Source organism: Suillus fuscotomentosus (assembly GCF_016647785.1).
Source record: "Suillus fuscotomentosus strain FC203 chromosome Unknown F5891scaffold_2, whole genome shotgun sequence".
In the NCBI taxonomy this organism is placed as follows: Eukaryota; Fungi; Basidiomycota; class Agaricomycetes; order Boletales; family Suillaceae; genus Suillus; species Suillus fuscotomentosus.
This window is the reverse complement of record NW_024539514.1, coordinates 1,482,339-1,509,061: the sequence shown is the minus strand read 5'-3', so window position 1 is coordinate 1,509,061 and position 26,723 is coordinate 1,482,339. Positions and strand designations below refer to the sequence as shown.

Genomic DNA, 26,723 nt, shown 5'->3' with positions numbered 1-26,723 from the left:
CTAATGCATGTACTACCTATTTGTATTATCTATGTACACAATAATGTACATTGTGGGATCAATATAATGGATGCGCAGCTATTCAAAATTGAACAGAAACGCAAATGAATGGCATGGATCTAGAGTGACAAACGAAGCTGGAATTGTCACACACAGCACATTGCTGCCACAGCATCGCGTATCCCCCATGTAGACCTAATTGTGTAACATGGCAAGGCTACACAATTGAGACATTGAATGACAGCCAATACATATACCCTGGAGGTGTCTGGGAAACCTTTACTTTTCGTCACTGTTTATGAAATATATGCGATTACTGCCTGAGATTGAAATCATGCATCAGAACGAAGTAAGTGCAAGAGATGCTCCACAGTAAAAATAGTTTGAAACATATATCGAGAGGGCATAAGTTTGGCTACTGATCTATGGTTACTACAGCTTGACTCATGTGACAGATTGCAACAAACGGGCCATCACATTTAGGATTATAATGTAGTATCTATTCATCAGGGAAAACCTCCCGCGAAGATTTTGTAAAATTTTCTGAAATTTTCTGACTTTCTGAAAATACATTAAAATATTCCAAGTCCCTCTACGGATGGGTGAAAATTTATGAAAATCCACACGAATACAACAAAATGATTATAATGTGATTAAATACTAGAATATCGCAAATCACAAGATATGAAAATGAGGAAATGAGACAAAACGTGTAACGCAAAGTCCCTGTGCTATCAGGAATGCCCTACTCATCCCATCGAAATCGATTTGCGCAAATGCTGCTTTCAACTCAGCGGATGCAAAGTCAACCAACTTCAGATCAAGTAGGGAAGAAAAAATCTGGTAGAACACAGTGAGATAGTGCTTGAACAGTTAGAAAAAGATGCACCACAGTAACCACAGCTGAGACCATGGAATTCGGGATCCGATGTTCATAGTAGCAATAATGGCATCGACTGCTGATAAATTTTTAGAAGTATAGTTATGATCAGAGTATTGCGGTGTATCGTAGCACACGTGTCGGAAGATCGGACAGTGGACATGAGTCAAGAGCTCATCCCGATTGGCTCGAGGACTATGAATAACGCAGTCGAGGTTGGCTTCCAACTTCCTGGAAGCATGTCAATAATATTCGTAGTCTCCAATCCGAGCACCATACCGGAAGGCTGCAGTAGGATTGCCACCAAACATAGGGCTAGCAGTGAGGCCCAAGACCATGGGATGTTCATCCTGCTCAGTCGTCACACTAGAGCCGTGGACCACGGGGAGGCGGGTAGGGAGGAACCAGGAATCAACCACATGACTCACCTGCGCGCCTCAGAATGCAGTGGCCCGGCTCTGGCCTGAGCTGCGGCTCGAGTAGGGAATTTGCGATTCTGACAGTGAGCATGAGCGGGTCGCTGTGAAACCAGGATTCAACTACATGACTCACCCTCAGAATGCAGTTTTGAGCTATGTGTATGCTCCAAATTGAGCCTGTAGCTGGGAGAGATCAGGAAGGCCGGTTGGACCGCCAAAAAGAAGAGAAAAAAAGGAATCCTACATAGACACCTGGTTTGAATGACCACGCACAGATGAATGCGACAACAGAATTCAGACGCCCGCTCGGAGCGAGACTTAGCTCTGTGGTGGTGATGCCTCTCACCTAGAGTCCCCAACAGTAACCATAAGGGAGAATGAAAACATAAAGAAAACGACGTGACAGGGTGTGCAAGTGGTTGCCGCGGCTCGTGTAAGTTGCAGAGTGAAACATGAATATTTGAATGAGTTCATTGAAATCAACCGTGGGAGCCCTGTGATTAGTAATTAAATCGTTGGTGGTTCGATTTTCAATTTCTCAATTTACTTGTTGTCGCTGAGGCTAAGGCCCTTCGAGCGAGCTCTATGTAGCCAGCAGCAGACACCTCCGAATTCTCCCTCCCACCTGTTTAAATATATCCCCGTTCTGCATTGCGTGAACTCTACATTTTTGATATACTAGTAATTAGTTACATATCTCATGGCAGGTTCAACTAGAGCCCTGTAGATATCTTTTTCAGTGCATTCACTGACTGCGTTATGGATGTGACTATTTATCAACTATTTACAAGCTTTTACAAAAATTTGATGAAAGTTTGCCATAATTCTCGAGAATTGTTGTCGCATTTTCAAAATTCCCGTGGGAGGTTTTCCCTGATGTTATCAAATGAATAGACCAGGTATATCTAACTGCCGCCATATGATATCCACTGCTCCAACAAATGACATACGAAGTCAAAAGTACCGATTCGCAGCAGGATGCCACTTACTGGTGAGTCATAACTTTTGGACGTTATACCATAATTGTGTCATATCGAAGACGCCCGTGGCCAAGTTGTGGCTTTACGGATCTGTAGCCAAAATGATATTGCACAGAAGTAAGTCGCTAGTTTCAATATGAATGAAAGGGAAGCTAAATCATCCTCATCACCCTAGTCATTGGCCACGGGACTTAAACGTATAATACTATTTATGAGTTTACAGATTGACGTGCCGTGATTTTACTAATTGCAGGTGTTAGACATTTTGTAAGGTGAGTATAAGAGTTGGTCGTAAAATTTATGTTTAAGTGGTGGTCATTGACTGATTCTGTTCTGAGCAGATCCTCATAACGGAGCCAAAACGGAACTGGTAAAGTTTCTTGTTGTCTCAAGTAGACATAATTCATTTCATTTTTCGGTGAACATCCTCAGTCATCTGGCTGGCGCTGTGGTCTTCCTCTGGATTCTGATGGCATTCCGCGGACAGTATATCGTACTACCACTTGGCTAGATACTTCTGTCTTTGCTATATTTTTACTCTCTGCAGTGTTCTGCCTCACTGCGAGCGCCATGTTCCACACTGCCACTTGTCATTCCACGCAGGTCAGTCCTTCTCCAAGTTCCGACTACAGGATCTGACTCATGAATCGAAATTAAATACAGGTGTCGACCCAGTGCCATGTACTGGACTATTCGGGGATCGTCAGTAAGTGAATGTATCGCAACCTCTATCTCATTTTGACGAATACTTCCGTAGTCCTCGGATTTTTTGTACCATGCCTTTACTACGGATTCCAGCCTTGCAAGCCTGTTATCTATGTTCCATCGCACTAGTTGGCACAGGTCGGTGTTGTCCATTGGTACCAGTCCATTAGCAAGTCATTTACCAATACGCGTTTTAAGGAGCAGCATATATCGTTCTCAACCCTGAATATGCAAAACCAACACATCGAGGTGCACGTACTGGTGTTTTCATTGGTCTTGGATTGTCCGCTGTGGTCCCAGTTGTTCATTTATTGGTATCACATGGGGCATCGAAGCTATTTTTTGAAATGGCATTTGGTTGGCTGCTCGCATCAGGCGGACTATACATTACGGGCGCATTGATTTAGTGCGTAGGGCCTCAGCGATTTCCCGGGTTCCACACATATGCCTAACATTACAATTGATCCACGCGCAGCACCAATCACATACCGGAATGTCTGGCCCCAAGGGAAATTCGACTTACTCTTCGCATCACATCACATCAAATATTTCATTTCTGTGTGGTTCTGGCCGCTCTGGCTCACTGGACGTATGCATTAACAGCCTTCGATCATTGGTATTCTGGCTTAGATGGATGGAAATTGTGACATGCTGGCGTTGTGTCGCTGCGTTGTGGGTATCATGCTGTGGTTGGACAGCCCTGAGAAAAGGATTTGTTGGGATATGCCATAAGGGCAGTCTTCGCTTGTACAGAGCTCACGGCTCTGGCGGAGTCGTTAGCGCGGAAACAAAATGCACGTTGCAGGGTGTATCCGTAAGCCTAATGGAAGTTTGGTCATCCTTATTTCAATTGACAGATTGAATGGTCTTGATTGTTCGCCTTTGATGACCGCGCGCTGTATGCGGGAGCCCTCGGGACGTGTGTTTATGAAGGTGACGTGTGCGTTAGACGATAGACGGAGTTTGTGGTGAACAGGATCGATGCTCTGGTTTACCGGCATCCGACGGATGATGTCGAGTTGATGCAAAGATGCCATGCCACACCAAGACCTCGAGGCTTTGTTCGAGTTGTATTTTTTAGATATTAGAGAGTGCTGCGATGCAGGGTCGGATGTACTAACTCTACTAACCTAACCCGGCGGCCAATGGAGGTCAAGGAAATGCAGCACAAAGTACGTTAGGCTACACCGCAGAGTGTCTCCGACACGAGACAATTACGTATTTACCGCGTTTGGCCTTGAGGCCTGAGGCCTGAGGAACCGAAGGTAAATTAAAGATCTTATTATCACCGAAAGGCACTCATGTGTGCATACAGGCGAGGCCACATGTTGGCGTCTTGTACACCGTGGCGGTGTAAATGACGGACTTTAGTTAGTTTAAATATGTGGCACGTCCCTAGTATCTTTTTATCAACCTCATCTCTCTACAAACTACAATGCCAACCGTCACTCAGAAGTCCGAAGCACCCCTACCCTGTGTTTCCACTGAGTCTGATGCCAATCATGGAACTCCCCTGCCGAATCAACTGCTGGATGCAAACAAACGCATCACCATCTTTCAGAACAACCTTATCGCAGAGGGTGTAACCATCAACATATCCTCGAGTAACTGCGACGGTTCCAGTGAGTTCTTCATACATATAACTTACCATTTATGCTCATCTTTCAAACAAGCTGTAACCAAGCTGGACTACGTCGCTGGCATTGCTAGAACTACTGAGCCTATGTCCTCGCAGCCTCCATTAGCAAGACAATTAGTACCACTAGTGGAATACGGTCGCGAAAGTGTCATATTCAACGGCAACACTTTTGGCCAGTACGTCATGATAAACATAGCATCCCATCATTGCACAGGAGCTAGTGGGTCCTTTACTTCTGACCAAAAATCCAAGAGCTTAACAATCCTTTACCACTGACCAGTCAAGCAAACTGCTCTTCCTAAGGTCTCAAACCAAGTATGACATTTGCGCGAAGCAGAGAAACCCTTTCGAGTTGTTACTTAGTTAAGTCCTGTGCGGTCGTTCATGACCCTATGTTGGACATTGTATTATTTTGCATCTGATTTTAGTCCTGCGCTGTCGTTCACGGCCCCATGTTGGGCGTTGTTATGTACTTACTCGATACTCACTCTACATATCACAGTCTAGAGTCGTTGCTTGTAATAAATCAATGATGCTCCTTGGTGCCCGCTCATTCACAACTGACGATTCAGATGCGTGACAGACTGTATGCATTCTCAAGGCAGTCAAAATGTGGCATTATGTTTCATTATCAAACTCCGTTCCAATCCAAACGGACCACGGCAGTACCACGGCGCCAAGGGATATGCAGAAATTACCAGTTAAATTTAGGACATGTTTGACAGATCCGGTTTTGTCATTTGACATGAGGAAAGACGAAATTAGCACGGCGTAAATGACCGCTGCCCGTACGAAAGGGGTACCGGTCAACCTACCTGTGTCGATTAGCAAAAACAAACAAACCCAAACAAGCAAATCAATAGACTAATCCAAAGATTGCCACCTCGAAAAGTTAAAACACACGTCTGGTATATTCAGTATCTTTTGTAACGAGAAGATATCCATGTCACTCTCCATGCGTCGAGGAGATTATTGAATGTGATCTCAAGGTGATCGAGCCTGGATTCGACTTCCCAGAGGCGTGCAACTTCGGTTTTGGACTTCAAGAACAGATCGTTCTTAGTTGGTGATAGGATTTTGGTAACAGTTTCTTCGGATTGGACTTTTATGTTATGAAAGATCTCGCTGGTGCCTGTGTTGCTAGAGAGAGGAGAGACTGGGATATGTGTGCTCCAGCCCAGGGCGAGGAGTATGACTCAGTTCACGCAGCGCGTTCGATGGTATTGCAATATCAGCAAGTCCAATTTATTTCTTAATGCTGTCATCTAACCTAGACTTGTGACCAGTCTGTCTGATATTGTCGCTTTTGCCGTGGATATTTATTTCTCCATCGTGAGCTCATTATTACCTTTGGGGAGGCAGATGCCGAAACGACCATGGACGGGCGCATATAGCTTGTCCCAGTTTTTTTTAAAAAAGTCAACGAAACTGCATCTTTGCATAATACTTGTGCATACATGTGATTTTATTACAAGACCAGTGAACTTCTTCCCCTAACTGTTACGGTCATGTCAGGACGCAAGAGCCGTTTGTTTAACTGATGCAATCATTCTTCAACCAAATTTCTTTTGGATGAACTCGACGACCTACCAGCTCCCATGCAATTCGGCGATCCTACATCTATCATGACGCACTCGCCGAACGTGTTCCCACTCAACACTATGCTTTCACGACCGTGCTCCGTTGGCTCTGGCTGACTCACCAACGGAGGTCCAAGGATGTGGGCTCTGCAGTCAGTCCGACATGTCATGTTCGGACTTGCTCACGGCTTATTTACAAGATGAGTATTTAGTAAGTCAGACATGCAAAAAACTCACTGTAACCGTTGCAGTTACTTAAAAGTATGTTCATGGTTCCCCCCCCTCCACAATGTGGTTGTTCTGTATGATGATAACGCAACTACTTGGGTTCGGTGATGGCTGTGTGGTACTCAGCAGTGTATTACCGTCAACATGAGTGGAGGGCATCGCATTTACATCTCGGAGTGGTGTAGCAATCAGAGACAAGCATGCCTCGTATATTGCATTAAGCCGCAGGTGACTCTGTGCAGACAACATTGAGTCACATGATAGGTATTCGTTCCCGTTGATCATTCTGAATTTATTCGAGAGTTATCGTATAAGCTTATTGCCAGATAGTTTGTGATGTTTATCAGTACACATTTGCCTAGAATCATACTATCATAGTGGAGAGTCATGTTTCCCGTACCTAGTAGAAGAGTTAAAAAGGTTTCGCGGTTTTTGCCGGCCCGGGTCAGCTGCAACCTCATTGGGATCATCGTGCTCTTTGCTTGCTTGCCTTTATCGTTACAGCTTCTGGTTCGTCGCTCGTGCTGCATCTCGACCACCTCCCACATCACTTGTGATTTCAGATCGAGAGCTTGCAGGTGAACCGTGACGGGGCGTCTGTTGTGTTGTGTCAGTACCTTTCGTATTTTTTTTCGCGTGTCACAGTATATGCTAATATTAGTCCAAGAACCTACTGCTCTACATGTATTTTCCCGTTATCAACCTTGTTATGTATCAAGCCGAAACCAAAATATAACTCACCGACTCGGTTACTTTCCTACTCGCAATCGCGACCTCCATGGGATCACGCCGTGATCGACACGTCCGCACAAGCCCGTTGAACATGTAAAGTTTGAATCTGAATCATCAACCCTGTTATTACCTTCAAACGCTGTCATTTCATTTCATGACTCTGTCATGCTGTCATCCAAAGGTGTAGTTCATGCATCACTCCAATCTGTCTGCTAACATACATTTATACTTTGTAAATGTCAATACCGTTGCCGCGGAGACTATCTTGAGCAACCGACTCCACGGCTAGGGACATCAACTTGGCATTCATGAGATAAGTATACGAAGAATAATGTACAGAATCTTCTGAAGATACCCATTCGTGGTCTATCGTACAACGCTGATAAATAAATGTTCAGAAGAAGTAAAGCACCTGTAACAGCATGCCTTGCAGCGGTTAGCGCTTGAATAGAATGTTCGGTGCTAAGACTGCTCGCATTCTAAACTTGAACATGCACATTTTTGCGGCATCGCATTGCTTTGATATCGTGCGTGTTATCGACCACTCGGCAGCTGGCAACAATGTGCGCCGACGCTCGCTGCTCAACTGTGGTCGCAACGTGTTTTGATTGTTTCACAGCGCACATCTCCACAATCTCCCCCGTCGTGATCGACAGTGGCTAGTCGCCATGATTACCCTGTGGGTGTTTTCACACAATTCACAAATCGACGCTCCACAACTCATTGTTTAAAGCGCGTTGTGGTCCTACCAAGGAGCTCTTAAATACGCTCGTCGAATTGCTCCTTGGCATTTCCATATCCTTCTCCTCATTCTTATCTGTCAGGCATGGTCGCTCAAAAGTCGATCGCTGCATCCAACGCCCCCGTCATAATGTCTACCGTAGTCGATGCTGGCATCGCGAATCCTCGCTCAGAGCTCCCCGATCTTCAATACCCTTCTGCCTCGGAGCCGGCCGACCCTCCAGCCGACCCTCCAACACCTGCTCACGTATTTACCTTCACGCACACCGGCCCAGCAGAGGTGGTCCGAACTACACCGGTGTCATGCACGTATGGCCCCTTTCGTGTTTGGGGCACATTGGGCGAGGGCGCGTACGGCGTGGCGATGGGAGCTGAAGACGTAGCATCGAATCGCCTGTTGTGTCTCAAGGTCTTTCCAAAGGAGCATCTTGAGCGCAAATCCAGGAAAAATGTTCTTCTGAACGAACTTGAAGCCTACAAGCGTCTTTCATGCGCATTGCCGTGTCCCGCGGCTGATTTCCTCATGGGGCTTGAAATGTCGTTTCAGACAAAGGATAAGATATGTTTGGTAATGGTGCGTCTTCCTCCCCTGCGACCCATTTCAGTCATCTGACTCCATCGGACGTCTCTAGGACCTGATGGCGAGCGACCTGTATTATTATCTGAAACATTATCCTACGTACTGCGTCCGCAATGCTCGCAGGTGGGCTGCTCAAATGGTAAGCGGTCGTCTTTCGTGATCTTCGACATGTCATGTCTCACGCCTTTTCCTACTTCGAAGACCCTTGGGATTAACGCTCTGCACGAGATAGGGATCATCCACCGGGACATCAAAGCCGCAAACATCCTGATCGACGCTCGGCAGAACGTGCGCATCACCGACTTTGGCGTGAGTTATGTAAACAAAGACGAAGGACCCTTGGACCGACAGGGGAATTATTCTTCGGAACCGGTGGGAACAACACACACCATGGCACCGGAGGTCCTGCGCAACAAATCCGACCCCCGTCCTTTGAAGTATGGAGCACCCGCAGACTGGTGGTCGTTAGGCTGCGTCATCTACCAGCTCGTTTCGAAGAAGCACGAGGCACGTTTCGAGTCTTACTTCGCTGCTATCTTACTGATATCATCTCGTCAGTCACTCTTTGTTACAAAGGACGACGTATTTTCCTATGTTTCTTGGTGCTCCAGCCGCGACAGAGCATCCAAACGGTTCCCTGCCTTTGAAGAATTGCGTGAAGATCTCGAAGATTTAATCTCTGGGGTAAGCTTTTGTCTTGTTTGTTTTCTGACACCGTCACTCATCTTCACCGCGGTAGCTGCTGCAACCCGTCCCGTCATCGCGATTTGGGTTCGCTGAAGTCGTACATCATAGATCGTTTGTGTTCACACCCGGCACGTCAGAGTTCACCGACGCATACTCTCGCGGTGAGTTAAATCTGATTTGTATGCGAATATCATGCTAAAAACGAATTGCAGCGCTTGAGCGCAAAGAATTTCCATCTTCGCTGCCAGACTTACGATGTGGTCGAGAGACCAACGCAGCAGAGATCTGGTTTCGCCAACCTTCCTGGGAGAAATCGCGCGTTCCGAATGTGGACTGGGTTAAGCCGGCGCTTTTTTCTCCGTCCTTATGATGGCCCTTCAGTCCAGTAGATATTTATTTCGTTTCGAATGGCTTCACTGTTCACTGTCACTATGTCTTCCTTCCTTCTTCAAGTTGTTGCAAATGATCTTATGTAAAATACATCTGTCTCTTGGCCCCCTTTTTTGGTTCACATACATCTTTCGCTGTTTGTTCCATATCTCCCAGGACCCAGGCGGTAGTGGAATCAGCACGGGTATTCAGAGGTTTGAGCTTATAGTTGTCGCTGATTTCAGCAGATTGAGTACGCTACGGTGCTACTCAAAGCGCGCCATCCAAACGTTGCCAAAGTTCAAAGGAAGATCTCAGCACCAACATTCTCTCCTTCTCTTCGAACCCAAAGTTCCATGGTCAAAAAGCGAGGCTCCTCCCACATAATCGACCTGACGCGAAGACTGCACTTAGGTTCATGGTCCTTTTCGTCAGGCTTACCCTGCGTGCTCAAGAGTCAAAACCGAAGAAAATGGGCACGCCAGGAATCTCGCACGAGAGACTTGTGGTATAGACATGAAAATGAAATTGAATTCGAGGGGCTCTCCCTTGACGATAATCTTCATAACAGCTACCATCAAATATATTCTCCGCGCCAACGATCCCGAGAACAAGAACATCGATTGGAGTTTTCCGGGTACAAATCCAACCGCTCTCATCGAGCGCTACTGTGTTATTAATGGATTCTAGGAAAGATGGCTTGCCCCGTTCCACGTCACACCGACAGTTCACTCGGAGCCGCAGTGTAATTGAATCTGTACCTAACCAGACATGCAGACTTGAGTTCACAGGATGTTTCCTCCCGGGAGAGGGGTGATAGTACTTCTGTTCCATCGATACCATCACTTCAGCAATACGAAGGTTTGTGACAAATGTCCGCCCAACTCAACGAGGATCGTGGGGGTATGCCTCTTGTTTCTCTGTCGGGAATGCATAAGTTGGGGGTGAGAGTTACAAGGTATATAGTACGAAGAGTCGAATTCTAACTTTCCCAGCGTAGTTCAGCTTGAAGTGGTCGATATTATCCGACCTGTATGTACAAACCCGTCGCAGGCCTCTGCATGGTAAGTAGGTGCATGAATGCTACCAGGTTGAGGTATGTACTAGCCGGCCGTTCCGAAGTTTTTGCCGATGCATTGAAGTTCTATTGATCAATGTGATGAAGACAGGCTCTTTGACTTTTCTGTCAAGGAGTATGCTCCGCACCGTGCGTGCGTTCGAGTTTGCCAGCCAATTTCCTTGAGAACGAGCTTCTCGTTCCGCTCATTGCGCGATTGACGGATACTGTGGAGACAGAAGTGTCAACTCTTCGCCCACCATTACAGTCGCCAGCGGCTGTCCTCGACCAGGACGTTGACGCACTTACACTCGTTGATGTAGTGCCCTATGAGCTTCTAATGCAGATATGCACGGGTAGCAGGCGGTTCGAAACGGCATGTATTGACAGGTGAGTCGTTCAGTCCGAATCGTGGTGAGAACTGCAATGCGGCGCTATATATACGAAGAACGTATAACAAACCACATAATCCCATCGAAGATGAGGATATGAAAGAAAGCACTGAATGAGGTGCACTTATCCCCCATTTTACGGACGACCTTTTAAGGGCATTTTAGTGGCGCCTTGTGTCATACTGCAGGGTGGCGGACTGTACAACGGGATTGATATATAACTGATGAAGTGATGCCAAGCTTAACTTGGGCGAAGGCGCTCAGTCTCTATTGATAGGTTCATGGGACAACGGAGAAGCAGAGCAGATTTCACCTGATCGAGAGTGGACCTTCGTTCGTGACCAGTCAGCGTGGGCCACCAATCGGATCAATCCCCTCCCTGACCATAGGACACATCAACAAATCTGATGTGTTCGACCTAATTGCATAAACAACCGCTCCCGTGTGCAGATACGTGAAGATCGCAAAGTCAAGTTATGAGCAAGTGAATCGGATTAGTACCACCATGAATTGGCAACTTCGGAATCAGCCCACCTCAGAGCAGCGCCAAAACAATATTAATTCCAAGCCTAATAATAAGTGCAAAAAAATCCAAAGTATTATTATAAATACCATCTCCACCGCACCACTCTCACCCTCATATCCTCACCCTGCCCACACACAACAACGCCATCCTGCTCAAACTTGAAATCCGTATCCTGGAGGTTGCTTCGGACGACCTGCGTACGACTACTCTGAGGTACCGTCTTTTCTGAAGGCGGAGAAGTAGATATAGGCTGAGGTAGAGGTGGATCTGGGACTGGGACTGGTGTTTTTTGGTCATCTTTTGGCACATCGGAAGTAGTGGTCGGGTTTTCACCAGCACTCGAAGCGGTAGGTGTTATCTTGGGCGCAGAAACTGTTGTTACTGTGTTCTTATCGTTCGCAGGTTCCTCAACAACGTCCACAATCTTCCCGTTTGTAGGTGTGGCCAGAAGGATAGATAGCACGAATCCTTCACTTGGGCTAGGCCCAGGAGCAACAAGGTACGTCTCGCTCTCACTCTCGAGAACCACCGCACGTCCTTCGTCTCCAGTATCTTCCCCGACACCGTCTATGTCCATTCGCACGTCCCCTACCTCTGCAGGTGGGTCCTGCGCATGCAGGATCTTCCGCCGCTTTCGAGGCAAAGATACACGTACAGCAGGATCTGCTAGATGTGGGAAGAGCGCACACGCAAGGAGAATCGGAGTGTATTTAAATCTAAAAGACACATCCAATCAGCACTCGCTCTGTACACAAAAAAACGAAATGAAACAGAATGAAACTCACCCAGCACCCGTCCCCAAGTCACCAAACACCAGCGTCCGCGCGTGTATTTTCTGGAGCTCTTCTAGATTCTCGGGGTCGACTTTTGTTTTCCCATTCACGTCGATATTGTCGAGAGTAAACCAGCGTCGCTTGCGGCCGTTTGTGACGTCAGCGAACAAGTGTGGGCATGGTGGTGGCGAGACCGACGTTGGGGGAGCAAGGGCCAAAGCCGCACGACGCGACGCATATTCTTGCAGTCGTTGTGACCTGTTGCGTCGCCCAAGCCCAGGACCGCGCGCAGAGCCCTTCTGTAAGATAATCCTAATCAGTACCAGAAATAGATAGTACGAAAGAGAAAGACGAGAGGGAAGGGGAAAAAAAACACCCACCTCAACGACCTCAACATGCACAACCTCAATCGCACTCCCATCATGCCCCCACCCCCAACCAGCACTAACGACCCCCCTCCCATCATCCTCCGCTTCCTCTTCAAAGCTCCTCTGTCTCGCATCCCCGCTCGTAGCATCATTCACACTCGCAGCACAATACCCCGCACTCGGATGCCCATAAAACGCCTCCCCCCATCCACCCACGAACCGACTTGCCCAGACACCACCTGCATAACCCATCCCGTCAAGCGCCGTAGCTCCAGCAATACCACGAATATCATTGCTCACAGAACCATGAGACGATACGGTAGGCTGCGAAGCGGAAGATTGTGAGGTGCTAGGCGTAATCCCGTTTGATACTGATACAGCGGGTGTAATGCCGTTCGAGGACGTGCCATTTGCTGGTCCAATACCTGCAACTACAGGAGGATCTACGTTGTTTGCATCGCCCCCGACGCTACCTCCATAACTTGATACGGTGGGCACGACTCCAAGCACGATTTTGATGTCTTTGCCTTCTTTTTTTGCGCGGGAGACGGCACTCCATGTTAGAAGACCAGCGTGCACGGCACATGCGAGAACGTTTGAGTCGTCGGTGTAGACGCGTCGGCGGGGAGCGTGCATTGGATGGTAAGTGGGTGGTGCAGGGTTTGGTGCGGTCCTTACGACAGATCCTGAGGAGTTAGGCGTAGCACTCGATCCAGATGGGCCCGAACCGTTTCCTGCTGTGTTGCCCAAGTTCGTATGTACCGGCCAGAACTGTATTGGCGGAGGGGGCAATAATCCTCCACCCCATAATCGCAGCTTGTGTGGCCTGGAGGCAGGGAGGAATGAGGACGGAATGAGGACGGCGAGGCGTACTTCTGGAGGGACAACCAAACCATCTTTTCCGATCTCCGGTGCATCTCCTTGCTTCATGCAGGGCATGTGGTCTCCAAAAAACCAGGGGAACGGCAATGCAGGGAGCACCCATGAACCAAGGCTGATATGCGGACGCTCCATGCGGGATTGCAGAAGTAGGGCAAGCTCCTGCGGGGTGGGAAGACGCTCGAAGGCTTCACGTTCAGCGCGTTCACGCTCAATTGCCTCAATGCTCAAGCGCTCCGCCCGTTCACGAGCTTCGATGTGTTCGCGCGAAATGAGGTCGTGTTCGCGTTCACGAGCGTCAAAGCGCTCACGCTCGAGGGCGTCGATATGCTGCTGTCGTTCCATACGTTCGAGATGTTCGCGCTCCATCCTTTCCCGCTCGGCGATACTCATATTCATCCCCCGCTCACGCTCTCGTTCCATGTACTCGCGCTCAAGGTGCTCCCTCTCCAATCTCTCTCTCTCCATCCTCTCACGCTCAAAGTGCTCACGCTCGCGTTCGCGTTCCAGCATCGCTCTCTCCCTCTCCTCTACCATGGGAGACGGTATCCGCGAGTGTACCTGAGTCGGAGCCTGCGAATGTGAATGCGTACGACGTCCAACTCGTCGATCAGGCTGTTCAAGGGCCCTAAGCTCCCTCTCTCGATCCGACAACACCTTCTGCTCGTGTTCTCTCTCCCCCACTCTCTCCCGCTCTCTCTGCTCCCGTTCTCTCACAAATTCACCCCGCTGCTCCCTCCCCCCACCACTGACACCGACACTACTGCTCTCTCGATCCCTCACCAAAAGCGCTGGATCTCTCAACTGTAGGATCTCCCCCGGACCCGGACGTTCGCTCAACCGTTGGTCAGTAGGCAAGCGTTCTCTCTGCTCCCTATCCCTATCTCTGTCCCGGTGCCTCTCTCTCTCAGGACCAGGAAGCCTCAGATCTACACGCTCCCTGTCCACTCTCTGACTTTGCGTATGTTCCCTATCCCTATCCCTATCCCTATCCCAGTCATGCGGATGCGGATGTGGAGGAGGCAACGCCTGGAACTGCCCTTGGCCAGGTAACATCCGCCCACGACCCTGCTGGATATGAGAATTATGTGGTGGTGGTATGTGCACATGCCCATGGCTCGGTGTGTGTCCGTGAGTATTATGTGCGTGAGGCGATGGGTGGGTGTGGGTGTTCGCCGGTACGTAGGGGGGTCGGGAGAGTGGAGATGCACGATGGCTGCTGGGTCCTGGGCCCGGCCCAGGGTTAGGGTTAGGTCCTACCCTCTCTCGGTCCCCAACGCTAGGTTTATCTCGCTGCATCTCTCCTGGGCGTTCCCTTTCTCGATCTCTGTCACGATCCCGTTGCTGCTGCTGTTGCTGCAAAAGCTCCCTCTCCGCTCTCTCACGCAACGCTTCTCGGTCCCTGTGGATCGCCATCTCGCGCTCGCGGTCTAGAGGGGGGGCGATAACATGGGAGCGTTCGCGCTCTCTTTCCCTCTGACTCTCCCTATCACGCTCGGACTGCGGCACATGCGTGTGTGGATGGGGAAGGATAGGACCAGGGTGGAGCTGCAGGACGCCGGGGCCTGCGGGGACGGGACCACGTTCGGAGGGAGGGCGAGGGCGGTCTAAGCGTTCCATAGCGTGAGCGTGTGGGTCGCGTCTATCTTTGGTGAGAGGTTCACGTCTGTCTATGGGTGGATCACGTCTGTCCATGGGTGGGTCTCGTCTGTCCATAGCTGGATCACGCCTATCCATGGGTGGGTCACGCCTGTCCATAACGGGGTCACGTCTGTCCATAACGGGATCACGTCTTTCCATAGCCGAGTCACGTCTGTCCATGAGCGGGTCACGCCTGTCCATAGGTGGGTCCCGTCTATCCAAACTCAAAGGCTCTCTTCTCTCCATGCCCATCTCCCGCCTCTCCATGTCGTGTTCCCTCTCTCGAGCAGCCGCACGTATCACATCCATATCTCTCTCCCGCTCATCTCGATAGCGCTGGAGAATGGGGTCTCTTTCCCTTTCGCGTGCAAGGGGTTCTCTGCCAGGTATGAGCGGGTCGCGCACTAGGAGAGGGTCTCGTTCGCGTGGGAAATGCGGATCTCTGTCTCTGGTGAGCAACGGGTCTCGTGGGTCTCTTTCTCTTGGTAGTAGAGGAGTGTCACGTTCTCTGGGGAGTAGAACGGCATCACGCTGTAAACCTGGTTCTCGTTCTCTAGCGCCATCACGTTCTCTTGGAAGGAGAGTGGGATCACGGATGTCTCTGTCACGCGGTAATAGACCTGGATCTCTGGGAAGTAAGGTAGGTTCGCGTTCTCTGGGCAACAAGGCAGGGTCTCTATCCCTCGGTAACAAAACAGGGTCACGGATGTGTAAACCTTGTTCACGGGCAAGGTCGCGGAGAGGGCCATCACGGTCTCTCATAGTCTCGCGGTCACGAAAGTTGAGATTTGGGTTTAGATTTGGACTTGAATTATTGAGATTGGGGTTCAAGTTTGGAGGGGGACGTTTTTCAAGTGATTGTTTGGGGGGTTGAGATTGGTTTTGGGGTGAATGAGAGGGTACTATCGGGGGGTTAGGGTTGTGATGTGTGTGTGGGGAAAGACGAACCTGGAGCAGTAGTTACAGGGTTGATTACGTTTTGTCGTTGTACTACTGGACTTCTTTCTATAGATTTCATTGAAGGAATGGAAATGAGTGTTTACATGAGGATGAAAAGAAAAGAAGAACGGACCGACGGGTAATGGCGCTCTGGTAGTTGCAGATAGAAGGGTGGAGGACCCCGAAGATGACCGAGGACCCCAGGAATTATGAGGGTGAGGGTGTTGCAGACTAGCCATTGGTTGTTCGGGAGGTTGCCTGGGTGTGATACGTTGTGGCACGAAAGGGGAAGAAGGTGAATAGCCTGGGTAAGATGGCGGTGCAGGGTACTGGGCATTTGGATGTGGAAGTGTAGGACGAGGCTGAGCTGCATTTGTTTGGGGTGAAACTGAATTCGACTTGACAATTTGTTGGGGTACGGGTGAAGAAGAGCTGGTGCTAGTGCTCGTTGGTCGTTTTCTATGCTGACTAGGTGAATCCTGGAGTAGATCGGACACGTTCATTGTACTATGTCGTCGTTGTCGTTGTCGTCTTGGTCGTAGTGGTAGTGATAGTAGTCTTCTTCGACCTCGTTGTCGGGGTCGGGGTCGTGGACAAGGATTAAGTAAGCTGAAGTAAGTTTGAATGTAGTGGGAGCAAAAAGAAAGCAACTTGAAGGCGAAGCGATACAAATGAATCACCCCGATCGTGATCTAATACACGTGCAGATCCGATCGGTCAGGTACATCTTCTCTCGGCAATTACCGCGGGCCCAAACTCGTGACTTTAATTTCATTCTACTGATAAGACTTGTCCTGGTACTACATAGTTACCCTTGTCATTATATGTCAAAACAGACGTTACAGCCTAATTGACGTTTAACGACAAGGACTCACCGGTGCACCAGTAACTCATCCTCTCGGTGTTAACGTTCCCAAGGGAGCCCCGCGTGCTCACATGCCGTCACTCGCTTCAGATTTATCAATGATTGAATTGAATGTCTCACTTACTGTAAATGACCTGCCTGTTTCTTGTTCGACATCACTTCCATCAGATTTCATATCTTCAGGCCTTGATGCCCTCTGCTCCGCTTCAATTTTCATACAACGAGCAAATCTATATTTGTCATCTCTCATGTGATCTTATGTTTCATCCATAAATATTACTCGAGCGGCCTTTCTCATACATCAAACACCCTGCCCTCCATATCCCGCAACATACTCGGCCCCGAAATCATTTACTTCTCCAAGCCTAGTATACTCGTCAGGTCATGTGTATGCATTGTTGTCAATAACATCGCCTGCACATGAGACCTGACGGATATACTCGCTACATAAATGTTCATAATTTCAATCCTCTCGCGACACAACATGAACGCCTCGATGTCTCAATTGGCGCCGCAAATCCACTCAAGAACCAATCTACGCTAGCAGCCAAACACTAATCACCACCGAACACCTTCTAGGCTGATTGCGATTGCCACGCTGATAATCAGTACGTATAAGTACTTGCACTAGTAGTAAGTTCATCCACCTTTCTTGATCGTACCGTCAAGTGCTTCGGGCGCTAGCTGAAATGCCTCTCCGCAGTTTTCCCAGTCCTCTCAGAGCTGTATCTTACCATCAGAGCCGGCCTCTGCCCACCATCCTAGCAATCTATCGTACTCCCTCTACTCCCTCCAATCAAATAAACTCTCCCACATCTTTATGTTCCGACCTATGGAAGCTCTTCGGTGACATCGCCGTAGAACCCATGCGCGCCGAGCTCCGGCGCACAGCCTCCACCCACCACTGGCGAAAAGGACCTCAAGTCTTCCTTCCCTTACTTTTATAGGGTGACGTCCGGCGAGCCGTAACTCCATTTAGTCTGGAACTAGACTCCATCGACGATTCGGCGCACGACGAGGTAGAACTATTGCTAGGTTGTGTAACGAGGTTACACCCCATACATTGTAGTGGCACAGGATCAGTGCAGACTAATTACGATCTTCAATCTATCAACTCACCGCGCACTCAAATGCAGATCCTTCGATCTGAGGGCGTCGGACCATTATCTGAGCACGAAGCCCGTCATCCCTTGCATCATGCCATCCACCTCTGCTCAATCGATATATCGTCTGATAGAAACTCTCGCCTGCTCACAGTCTTCCCCACCGAGACGTGCATATTCCGAGTTTGCTGTCGTCATTATGGCAGGTCGAGGCTCCCAATAACATATCGGCACCTCTTCCTGTTCAATTTTTGGCTGTCTTACCCAGCTTTGAAATCCATCGGGACGCTGCTTCTTTGGAGGCCTTAGCCATCGGTGATGCTGGGGATCTCACAGCGGACGAGTCACTCCTTCTGGCTGAAACACGCAGCTAAGACATCTGGGTTATAATGGGAAGCATAGAACCACCTCTCCGACCTCTCAAATTGGAGTGTGGTAGCAGAAGCTGGACGTGACTCAAATTCGCACCTTTCTTCCATGTCACCATCCTCAATTTCTATGTGAACATATTCGCCTCCCCACAGCAAATCGAGATGCATGTACAAGTCATGCCTGAGCAGCCTTTTTGTACACTATCGACGCACGCCACATCCTTGAATACATCATTATCATCTCCTTTGACTTAGACTCAGACGAGCACTCAGACAACTGTTTGACAGCGAATCGCACGCAGCTACAAACACTGGGGCCTCGTATTTGAAATGACCCCGTCTACCTTGACAACGACCCATGTGGAGTTCGCTTCATATTCGCTACAAATCACCAAGTTTATCCACTTACCATTACTTACATTCCACGGATCATTCAACGGGCTTCGGCTATTTTCTCCACCTGAACTCTCTGCAATGACGCATCGATGGTGCGATATCAATCCTGAACCCGAGTCACCCCCCTGCAAACATGTAATGTGGGCTTCTCTATCGTAAATGATGTCGCTCGCATCATTATCGTTTTCTCTATGCTCCCTTGCGTCGAATAAATTACTTAGACACACGGACGAGAATGAGCGGGACAAGGTTAACCAGCGCCTCGGATATTTGAAATCTTCCGCGGTTGCTAGCCGTCATATCACCCCTGGCTACCGGAATTCGGGATTTACACAAGTATGTGCCGGGGCAATTGTCGCTTTCGTTGACGTTGCGACTCGGACGTCGTTCTGCTGTACTGTGACATGCACAATCTATGCCCACTTGAGCTTGATGGCACGAACGAGGCTACGTCGCTCAAACGTACGCAGCTGCATATGCTAGGCTGACATGGTATCTGATACGGAAATGAATACCTGACATAGTACTGCCCATCATGCTGTAAATCTGCTGATCTCACTATCCTCCCTGAGATGTCAAGCGCATGTACACGCTCGCTTGTGTACCAGACGTATTCACTTGGTGAAATCGGAGGATGGGAATATCCAGAGAAACGGATCAACGCGGGTTCAACACAACATGTGATATTCTATCCATGACAAATACGATGCAAAGCCATGTTGAGATACGATATTTCCATCTCATAGAATCCAATAACCATATAGAAGATATAACGAGCCACATGACGAGGTACAATAATCACGTCCAGCGTAGAATAAAGATAACTCAACAATCATATAGATGACGCGCTAAGCAAGAACGAAGAGAGGAAACCGATTCGAAAAGAGTCAACACTGTCGGTGATAGAATAAAACGAGTATCGTTGATCGTAGATAGTAGTGCATCAAGAAGGAGATAGAGTATGGAAATAAAAGGTTAGCAGCAGTGACAGATACAGGGCAAAGGAACGGCGAGGAAAATCGATATACATTACATATCGGTTTGATAGGTGTATCAACGATCCACGGTTATTATAACTTTTTAGAGGCATATAGCTGCACGCATCACGCAATGGTTGTATTGAGAATCGAATTCGCCGTAGCCTCAATTGTGCTAGACGACCCAGACCAGTGCATGAGAGTGAGTAAGCGTTGTTTTTGTCTGTTGTGCAAAGGCTTCCAAGAGTTTCCTTATTTGGACTTCTCTGCACTTTGCAGTAAAGTCGATGAGCTTGCATGCATGGCTCTTTCTACCCATACTACTCCGTCAGGTGATTCTGCATTCCTCAACAATTGATAATGTTGCATGCTTTTCAAATACTAAATACTGACTTACTAACTAGGATTTCTGCTACCGTCGATCCACTCAGCACCCCCCTTCTTTACGTACGCATTCCGCCTCAAATCCTGAATTGATATTCACACCCACCAGACAGTGAGCAACCAAACCAAAGCACTCACGCACATCTCACAGAGGAATGGATACGCCTTATACTGACATACGCGAGACACAAGCGTCTCTTTGTGCTGCGCGTTGAGGATGCAGAGGTCCCGGGCGGCGAATGGGATGAGATCCTTCGTAATGAGAGGATAAACCGTGTGTTCTATTTCAACTGTTTCTCTCATTTTTGCGAAGACTTGTTGTGACATATATGTTTTAGGACGAATACTACCGCCGTATCTCTCGTCGTTGATGGCTACCATGGTTGCAAAGAACCTCGCCGTCTACGAGCCGTCTAAGCAGACCCGTGCAGTGCTGCTTTACTGGCGTCTTCCGGAAGAATGGGCTGACGTTCTCCATTCGTGGGTTAGTACCTCCTCCAATCTCAAGTTAAATGATTTATCGTCGCATACAGGCAACGGCGACTGGCCAGCTCAATACCATCCTCACTTTTTATGAGATCTCAGACCCTCCCATCCAGTCACCTCTTTCTGGTATTCCTATACCACTCCTGCGGCGGGCTATTACCATTCTCTCACGCTCCAATCGAGCACAAATCATCGGGGTTGCTGATGGCGAAGGTGTGAGGTTCTTTGTAGGATGATTTTTAGAACAGAGACATGTAATCTGATGATGTACGTTGTTGTACTACTTATACGCAACATATGGTAGTCTACCACAAAGCAAGGTATGAACAAACATTTAAACAACAGTGATGATAGTACACGTTCATCTATATCGCAGTCCGAGTGTCCCTGATGAACTCATGAATTCTTGTCAAATTTACGTCTTGACCCCAGTACCGCAGTGCCCATCAAACGACCCATTGGATCCAGCTTTATTGGGAAGTCAGTCTTGGACTTAGATGCAGGGGCTTTTCTCAGCGGAGAACCTGGCATCTGCATGGGAGATGGGAGCAGTCTCGTATCATCTCTTCCTTCAGTAACCCTTCCCTTCCCCTTCGTTGGTCTTGTAGGTTGCAATGAGATTTTCACTACCTTGGACGGTCGCGCTCCCATGATGGCGTCCCCCTCGTTCTTCCGCTTATTCGTCTTAGCTGCTTTCTGCCCAGCGCTGTCTCTTTTGAGGTTCCAATCAGAGGTGTAATGGATGGGAGAGCGTAATCGTCCGTACGGGCGATACGGGCGATCTTCAGGAAGTGATCGTTCGCGGTCGTCCACGCTCTCCGTTGCTCGCCTGCCTCGTAGCCATGTAGCACCACGACTGGGCCCTTCGTCTTCATTCTCCTTGCTCGACTCGTTTCCATAATCGCTATCAATATCATCAAGATTGTCCCCTCGAACCTCACATACATCGTCCAACCAGTCTTCGTCAACTGCACGCTCAAGCCTGTCAGGGGCGTTTCTATCGACAACCAAGAGAGATTGTTCTTCTGGAATCTCTACAGTTTGTTGGATTTTTTGAAGGCGCGCGTTTTCTTCCTTCAGAGCCTCGTATTTTCCTTTGTATTTGTCGTACTGCCAGTGCGAGGTAAATCAACAATACTTGCTGGAATGCAGGTATATGCTTACCGCCACTTTGTTTCTGTGCGCACGATGCTCAAACTCTCTAGCCCTCTCCGCCAACTCTTTCAATCCTTCGCCTAGTTCTTCTTTCTCCTTTCGTGCATTTCGCGCATCTCTTTGTGCAGTCTTACAATTTTCCCTCCATGTCTGCTCGGTACTCTCAGCGACTGCGCATTTCTTTTGCAGCACAGCAATTGAGCGCTCGACTTTGCGGCGCTCATTCTCATGAGTCGTGCATGTGCTTTTGAGGTCAGCATGCTGCGCCTGAAGAAGGTCGTGCTCCCTTTGCAGCTCCTGATGCTGATCGTCCAGCTCATCGCGTTCCTTGTTCGCGCTCAACAAATTCCGTCGCAACTGTTCCAAACGCTTATTCAAGCGTTGCAGTTCTGCCGCGTTTTCACGCGTTTTCTTGCGGAGGCTAGAGACGTGCTCAATAGTCGAATCCGGGTCGTCGGAAAGTGTAAAATGAATATCGACACCCGAATCTCTACGTGGAGATTGTGTGCCAGGTTGTGTGAGCGATTGATGAGGGTTTAAGAATATTTGAAGTGCATCCTTGCGCTGGATACGCTTGCGACAAGTGGGACATTTGAAAGGTGGAGGTCCGGCTTGGAAAAGATTTTCGATGCATGTGTTGCAGAAGCCGTGTCCTGTACACAATCAAGGATAACATGAATGAGTTGGACATAGTCATGATTTGCACGGATGACTCACCGCACTTGAATGTCCGCATATCTTTCAGGGGAACACCATCAAGGTGGATAGAGCATTCCACCACCAGCTCATCTGGCATCTTCCAGAACTAAAAGGTGACCTTTAAAGATTATGAGCATGCATTTCCGCACACATATCAGAAAATCGACTACCGAACGGACACCGTGTACAATGTACTAAGTTCAGGCAACAGTTTGACGATCGTCGAGTTGATATCAGTTGGCGAGAAATAGTATTAATTCTTTAGAGGTGATGATGAGTTTGATAATAGCATACGCATATGTTTACCACCTAGAATTTAGAATTATTGGCAGCCTGAGTAAGACACGTTCTATGTAGTGCAGGTTGAAGGGTCTGAGGTCACAGTTGACGTGACTGTTACTGACGCGTTACGCGCCTTGTTCGCTTCCGGTCTTCTACACGACCCAACCAACTTCCAACCCGTCGCGGTGCCTACAGTCTTCCGGGTACTCCTGTTAATCTTTCCACGAGCGTCCATTTTAATTGGTGAGTTCGAGCCACTAGCTAAAATGTACCACCATGCTGATGGTTCAACGACAGCCTCAGCAAAACCAAATTACGAATCCTCAGCTCCCTTCGATTACGCTGAGGCAGACATCATTTTGCTTTACACTGATGGCGTTGAGTTTTGAATATTCACGCTCTTCCTCTCCCTTGCCTCTCCATTCTTCCAGTTATTATCCTCCCTTCCTCAGGGCCCTAATGGTGGTATTTCCGACCAAGAAACGAAGGATGGCTTCGCAGTCATCCCCATATATGAGGACAGCAAACTTCAGATTTATTTCTCAGGTTTTGCTGTCCATCAACACTTAGAGGATCCTCTTTGTTGACAACCTGACGGACGCTCTCCTTGTGATCGCAATTGCGAGGAAATTTGTGCTATACCCAGTCGAGAAAAGCATGCCTGGCTCTTATGGCTTCGACGTTTCTCCAGACCGAGTCGGTTCGATACTTCGCAATCGCCAGACAAGCACGGCCCAAACCTGAAACCATCCTTGCCACCAGAAACGACTTACAGGACCCTAAATTCTTACGTGGTTTGCAGAAATCGATTTTTCTACCCCATCCAACCTTTTTGCCCTTCTGACACACCACAAACTTGCAGTATTGTCGTACAATCATTTGCGCTTAACTTGTGGTGGATGACCAGGCATTCTGACCATCATGACAGTCCCAGTGACTGACTGCAATTGGATATTTGGTTGGATGTATGAAATTCATGGTACCCGGAAGTAGTGTAACTGCGAAATGGCACCGACCAGAGATTTTGCCTTGGGACGCCACTCCGGTTGTGCGGTGGTCAAAATTTATGTAAATTATTGAAAGGCTACCCTGTTCGGCGGCACTGCGGACTAGACGATAAATGGTCGGAACTTCACGCAGTTTGCTTGGGCTTAAGTGGAAGCGAACATGACGAAGTTTAGTGACATTTTTGCTCTGGAAGTCGGAGATGTCCATCGGGTGCGTGTCTTGCTTTAGACCACGAAGTGATTCTGATACTTCGAGCTGATGGTAGACTTCTGACTGTCACCGTGAGCAAGGCAGTATACAGTCCCATAGAAAAACAACGGCATCATGCCCATCAACAAGAGTGAGCAGCACTCAGCACCCTCCTGTTCCTATTGACTCAGTCCAGATTGTCGAAGAGTTGCATTCGAATACCTGGGGGACCAGCCAGCCAGGTATTTCTACTTACATGTCTGTCACAACCTTTTCTCTTGTTTCATAAACATGGGTTCTTGATAGTGATATCAGTTGTAGCATCATCCGTCGTTGGCAAGGCCTGCTACTTATTCTCTCAACTTTCTGCTTCTGGCCGCCTATATTCTATCACTATGAATCCATGTTTTCGGTGCACGAGTCTTGGCTGTTACGATCTAGCTGAATTGCTTGAAACACAGAACCCAGTAATCTATGGCCTCAGACAAGCCTCAAGATGTTCTGTAAGATCTACATCAACGTCGACTTCAAAAACAAACCAAAGCGTCTTTGCTATGTTCATGATTTTTTTGTTTCCAGGTTCAGGATTGAAAATGACAAAACGTTTAGACTTCCTTCTTTCACGACCTGACTACGAGAGACCAGGTTCCGCACTTGCATCGAAAGAATGTGCGACACCGCAACACCGTCGACCACTTCTCAAGATCTCATGATTGAACTTGAGCAGTGAAGGAATGTTCTCGCAGGTAAGTCGTCCTGTTGAACCCTAACTCTACTAGAACAATTTATAGGTTGCTGATCGAAGGCAGAAATCGTGATAGATGCCTATATCACGCAAAAGATTGAGCTATAGCCTTCCAGGTCGACAAAGTGGCTGTTGCACTAGACACTGGTTAAATTGTCACTTGCCACTGCCCTAGTTTCAATATCACCACATGGCTTATCTTCCTGCGTATCTTCTTGATCACCATCGCGTACTATCTCGCTTTGCAAATACCCAGGTTGATCTGAACATCAACGGACCAAAGGGCCGTGAGGTCAAAGAAGACACGATGTATGTAATAAATGCCGAACTTCTGCAGTGGTCTGCGCCCTAACAGGCAACCTGCCAGCGCATGACCAGTTCGAGTCTCTTGACTTTATCAGAGCCTCTTCATCCCACAAGCACACCCCACGAATCTCAAGTCTCAACTGGTGAGTTCAGCTTACTAGCTACGATCAGCCATATTCATGACACCAAAAAGATCATAATCGCCAATGGAATTGCCAACGCAAACTTGTGCTTCAGCCCCATTCGATCACGCTAAAGCAGACGTTATCTTACGATCAGCTGATGGCGTGGAGTTTCGAGTTTTCATGCTCTTCCTCTCCCTTGCCTCTCCGTTCTTCGAAACATTGTTTGGCCTCCCTCAGGCATCCGATGGGACTTCTGATCAAGAGATGAAGGATGGCATAGCAGTCATCGCTGTGTCTGAGGACAGCAAAACTCTAGATTTGTTTCTCAGGTTTTGCTATCCATCGACGCTGGCGGAAGATCCTTGCCTTGACAACCTCACAGAGGTTCTTTCTGTGCTCGCAGCTGCGAGGAAGTATTCACTAGACCTGATTGAGAGAAAAGTATGCCAGGCTCTGGCGAATCCCAAGGTTCTTGAAACAGAGCCCCTTCGCTCCTTCGCCATTGCGAGGAACGCGCGGCTCAAGCATGAAACCATCACCGCTGCCAGACACAACTTACGGCAACCCTTAATCCCTGCGTTATTTGCAGAGATCGACCTAATCACTGCATCCGACTTTCTTGCCCTACTAACATACCATAAAAAATGCGCTATCGCCGTAAAGGCCCTAATGAAGGACTTCACATGGATGACGAATCATTATGGCAATATTGATAGCTGCATTTGGCTGTTCAATCGTCCCCGCTACAACCAGTATTGCTGCGGACAGGGTACTGACACGAGATTTTTGCCTTGGAATACCGCTCCACTTGCATGGTGGACGACATATATGCAGGAGGTATACGAGCTATTACAGGATAGCCCGTCTGGGGATACTGTGAGGACGGCAGCGGACAGAACAATCCAAAAGGTCAGAAGTGCGACCTGTGCTGCTTGCTCTGGTCGGGTAAAAGAAGGCATGACGGAGTTTAGCAACTTGCTTGCTCTAAAAGTCGAAGAAGCTGTCGCTCCGGTATGTACCTTGCTATACAACACGAACAGATCCTGAGAGCTCCCGACAGATCGAGCTGGAGATGGATTTTTGATCGCAACTATCCTCATCTGTAAGGCAATATACAACACTGCGGTAAAACACTTTATTAACATCATCTGGCAGATCGTGTCCAATAATCATGACTCGGTTATATCTAGCAGTTGAACGTTGAACATCAAGGAAGGGTATCTCTTAGGGGTTGCTTAAGGGAAGGACCGCCGATCTAGTAGTGCATGTAGAAATATATCTCAATGATTACGAATATTCCTTTCCTCCATGGGTCTTCCATAGCCTCCAGTTAAGTTGGTGACCTTCCTGATCAAATCTAGTACGACGCTGTGAATATAATAACAATTTGATATACATGACCGTTCTCAATATCTTCATCGAGTTTCATCCACATCGCCCTTTTGCTGCTCTTCCAGAATCCATTAACCGTTATTGTATTCTCTCTACAGTCAAAGGTCAGTCTAAATTTTGCCCAG

The 26,723-nt window shown here is 48.3% G+C and overlaps 7 protein-coding genes across 7 annotated transcripts; 4 read left to right on the top strand and 3 right to left on the bottom strand.

The window, feature by feature from the left end:
* Nucleotides 1-504: 504 nt before the first annotated feature.
* On the bottom strand, nucleotides 505-1,742 carry F5891DRAFT_221419 (uncharacterized protein). The gene is made up of 7 exons (XM_041370969.1): nucleotides 1,646-1,742; nucleotides 1,544-1,551; nucleotides 1,433-1,482; nucleotides 1,309-1,376; nucleotides 1,160-1,246; nucleotides 893-1,111; nucleotides 505-840 (listed from the first exon to the last, which is right to left on the bottom strand). The coding sequence occupies exons 1-7, from the start codon at nucleotides 1,684-1,686 to the stop codon at nucleotides 816-818; spliced, it is 498 nt and encodes a 165-aa protein (XP_041233548.1). The 5' UTR covers nucleotides 1,687-1,742; the 3' UTR covers nucleotides 505-815.
* A 2,677-nt stretch (nucleotides 1,743-4,419) lies between these two features.
* On the top strand, nucleotides 4,420-4,899 carry F5891DRAFT_1180990 (uncharacterized protein; the record flags this gene model as incomplete). Its single annotated transcript, XM_041365999.1, has 2 exons — nucleotides 4,420-4,606; nucleotides 4,658-4,899. 2 exons carry the CDS (start codon nucleotides 4,420-4,422, stop codon nucleotides 4,897-4,899), a joined length of 429 nt encoding a protein of 142 aa, XP_041233547.1.
* A 3,090-nt stretch (nucleotides 4,900-7,989) lies between these two features.
* On the top strand, nucleotides 7,990-9,607 carry F5891DRAFT_998056 (kinase-like domain-containing protein; the record flags this gene model as incomplete). Its single annotated transcript, XM_041378476.1, has 6 exons — nucleotides 7,990-8,478; nucleotides 8,537-8,623; nucleotides 8,686-8,991; nucleotides 9,043-9,168; nucleotides 9,224-9,332; nucleotides 9,384-9,607. The coding sequence occupies 6 exons, from the start codon at nucleotides 7,990-7,992 to the stop codon at nucleotides 9,539-9,541; spliced, it is 1,275 nt and encodes a 424-aa protein (XP_041233546.1). The 3' UTR covers nucleotides 9,542-9,607.
* Nucleotides 9,608-11,546: 1,939 nt separating this feature from the next.
* Nucleotides 11,547-16,762, bottom strand: F5891DRAFT_1273660 (uncharacterized protein; the record flags this gene model as incomplete). The annotated part of the gene is made up of 6 exons (XM_041370149.1): nucleotides 16,249-16,762; nucleotides 16,125-16,181; nucleotides 12,669-16,078; nucleotides 12,301-12,587; nucleotides 11,625-12,231; nucleotides 11,547-11,558 (listed from the first exon to the last, which is right to left on the bottom strand). Exons 1-6 carry the CDS (start codon nucleotides 16,616-16,618, stop codon nucleotides 11,547-11,549), a joined length of 4,743 nt encoding a protein of 1,580 aa, XP_041233545.1. The 5' UTR covers nucleotides 16,619-16,762.
* Nucleotides 16,763-19,960: 3,198 nt separating this feature from the next.
* Nucleotides 19,961-20,933, top strand: F5891DRAFT_974562 (ESCRT-II complex subunit-domain-containing protein; the record flags this gene model as incomplete). Its single annotated transcript, XM_041376461.1, has 5 exons — nucleotides 19,961-20,029; nucleotides 20,232-20,274; nucleotides 20,321-20,485; nucleotides 20,550-20,695; nucleotides 20,745-20,933. 5 exons carry the CDS (start codon nucleotides 19,961-19,963, stop codon nucleotides 20,931-20,933), a joined length of 612 nt encoding a protein of 203 aa, XP_041233544.1.
* A 110-nt stretch (nucleotides 20,934-21,043) lies between these two features.
* Nucleotides 21,044-22,933, bottom strand: F5891DRAFT_1273658 (uncharacterized protein). The gene is made up of 4 exons (XM_041370148.1): nucleotides 22,722-22,933; nucleotides 22,570-22,669; nucleotides 21,862-22,505; nucleotides 21,044-21,807 (listed from the first exon to the last, which is right to left on the bottom strand). Exons 2-4 carry the CDS (start codon nucleotides 22,646-22,648, stop codon nucleotides 21,094-21,096), a joined length of 1,437 nt encoding a protein of 478 aa, XP_041233543.1. The 5' UTR covers nucleotides 22,649-22,669; nucleotides 22,722-22,933; the 3' UTR covers nucleotides 21,044-21,093.
* A 2,209-nt stretch (nucleotides 22,934-25,142) lies between these two features.
* F5891DRAFT_1273657 (uncharacterized protein) lies at nucleotides 25,143-26,422 on the top strand. The gene is made up of 4 exons (XM_041370147.1): nucleotides 25,143-25,224; nucleotides 25,275-26,217; nucleotides 26,267-26,308; nucleotides 26,362-26,422. The coding sequence occupies exons 2-3, from the start codon at nucleotides 25,288-25,290 to the stop codon at nucleotides 26,288-26,290; spliced, it is 954 nt and encodes a 317-aa protein (XP_041233542.1). The 5' UTR covers nucleotides 25,143-25,224; nucleotides 25,275-25,287; the 3' UTR covers nucleotides 26,291-26,308; nucleotides 26,362-26,422.
* Nucleotides 26,423-26,723: the final 301 nt, after the last annotated feature.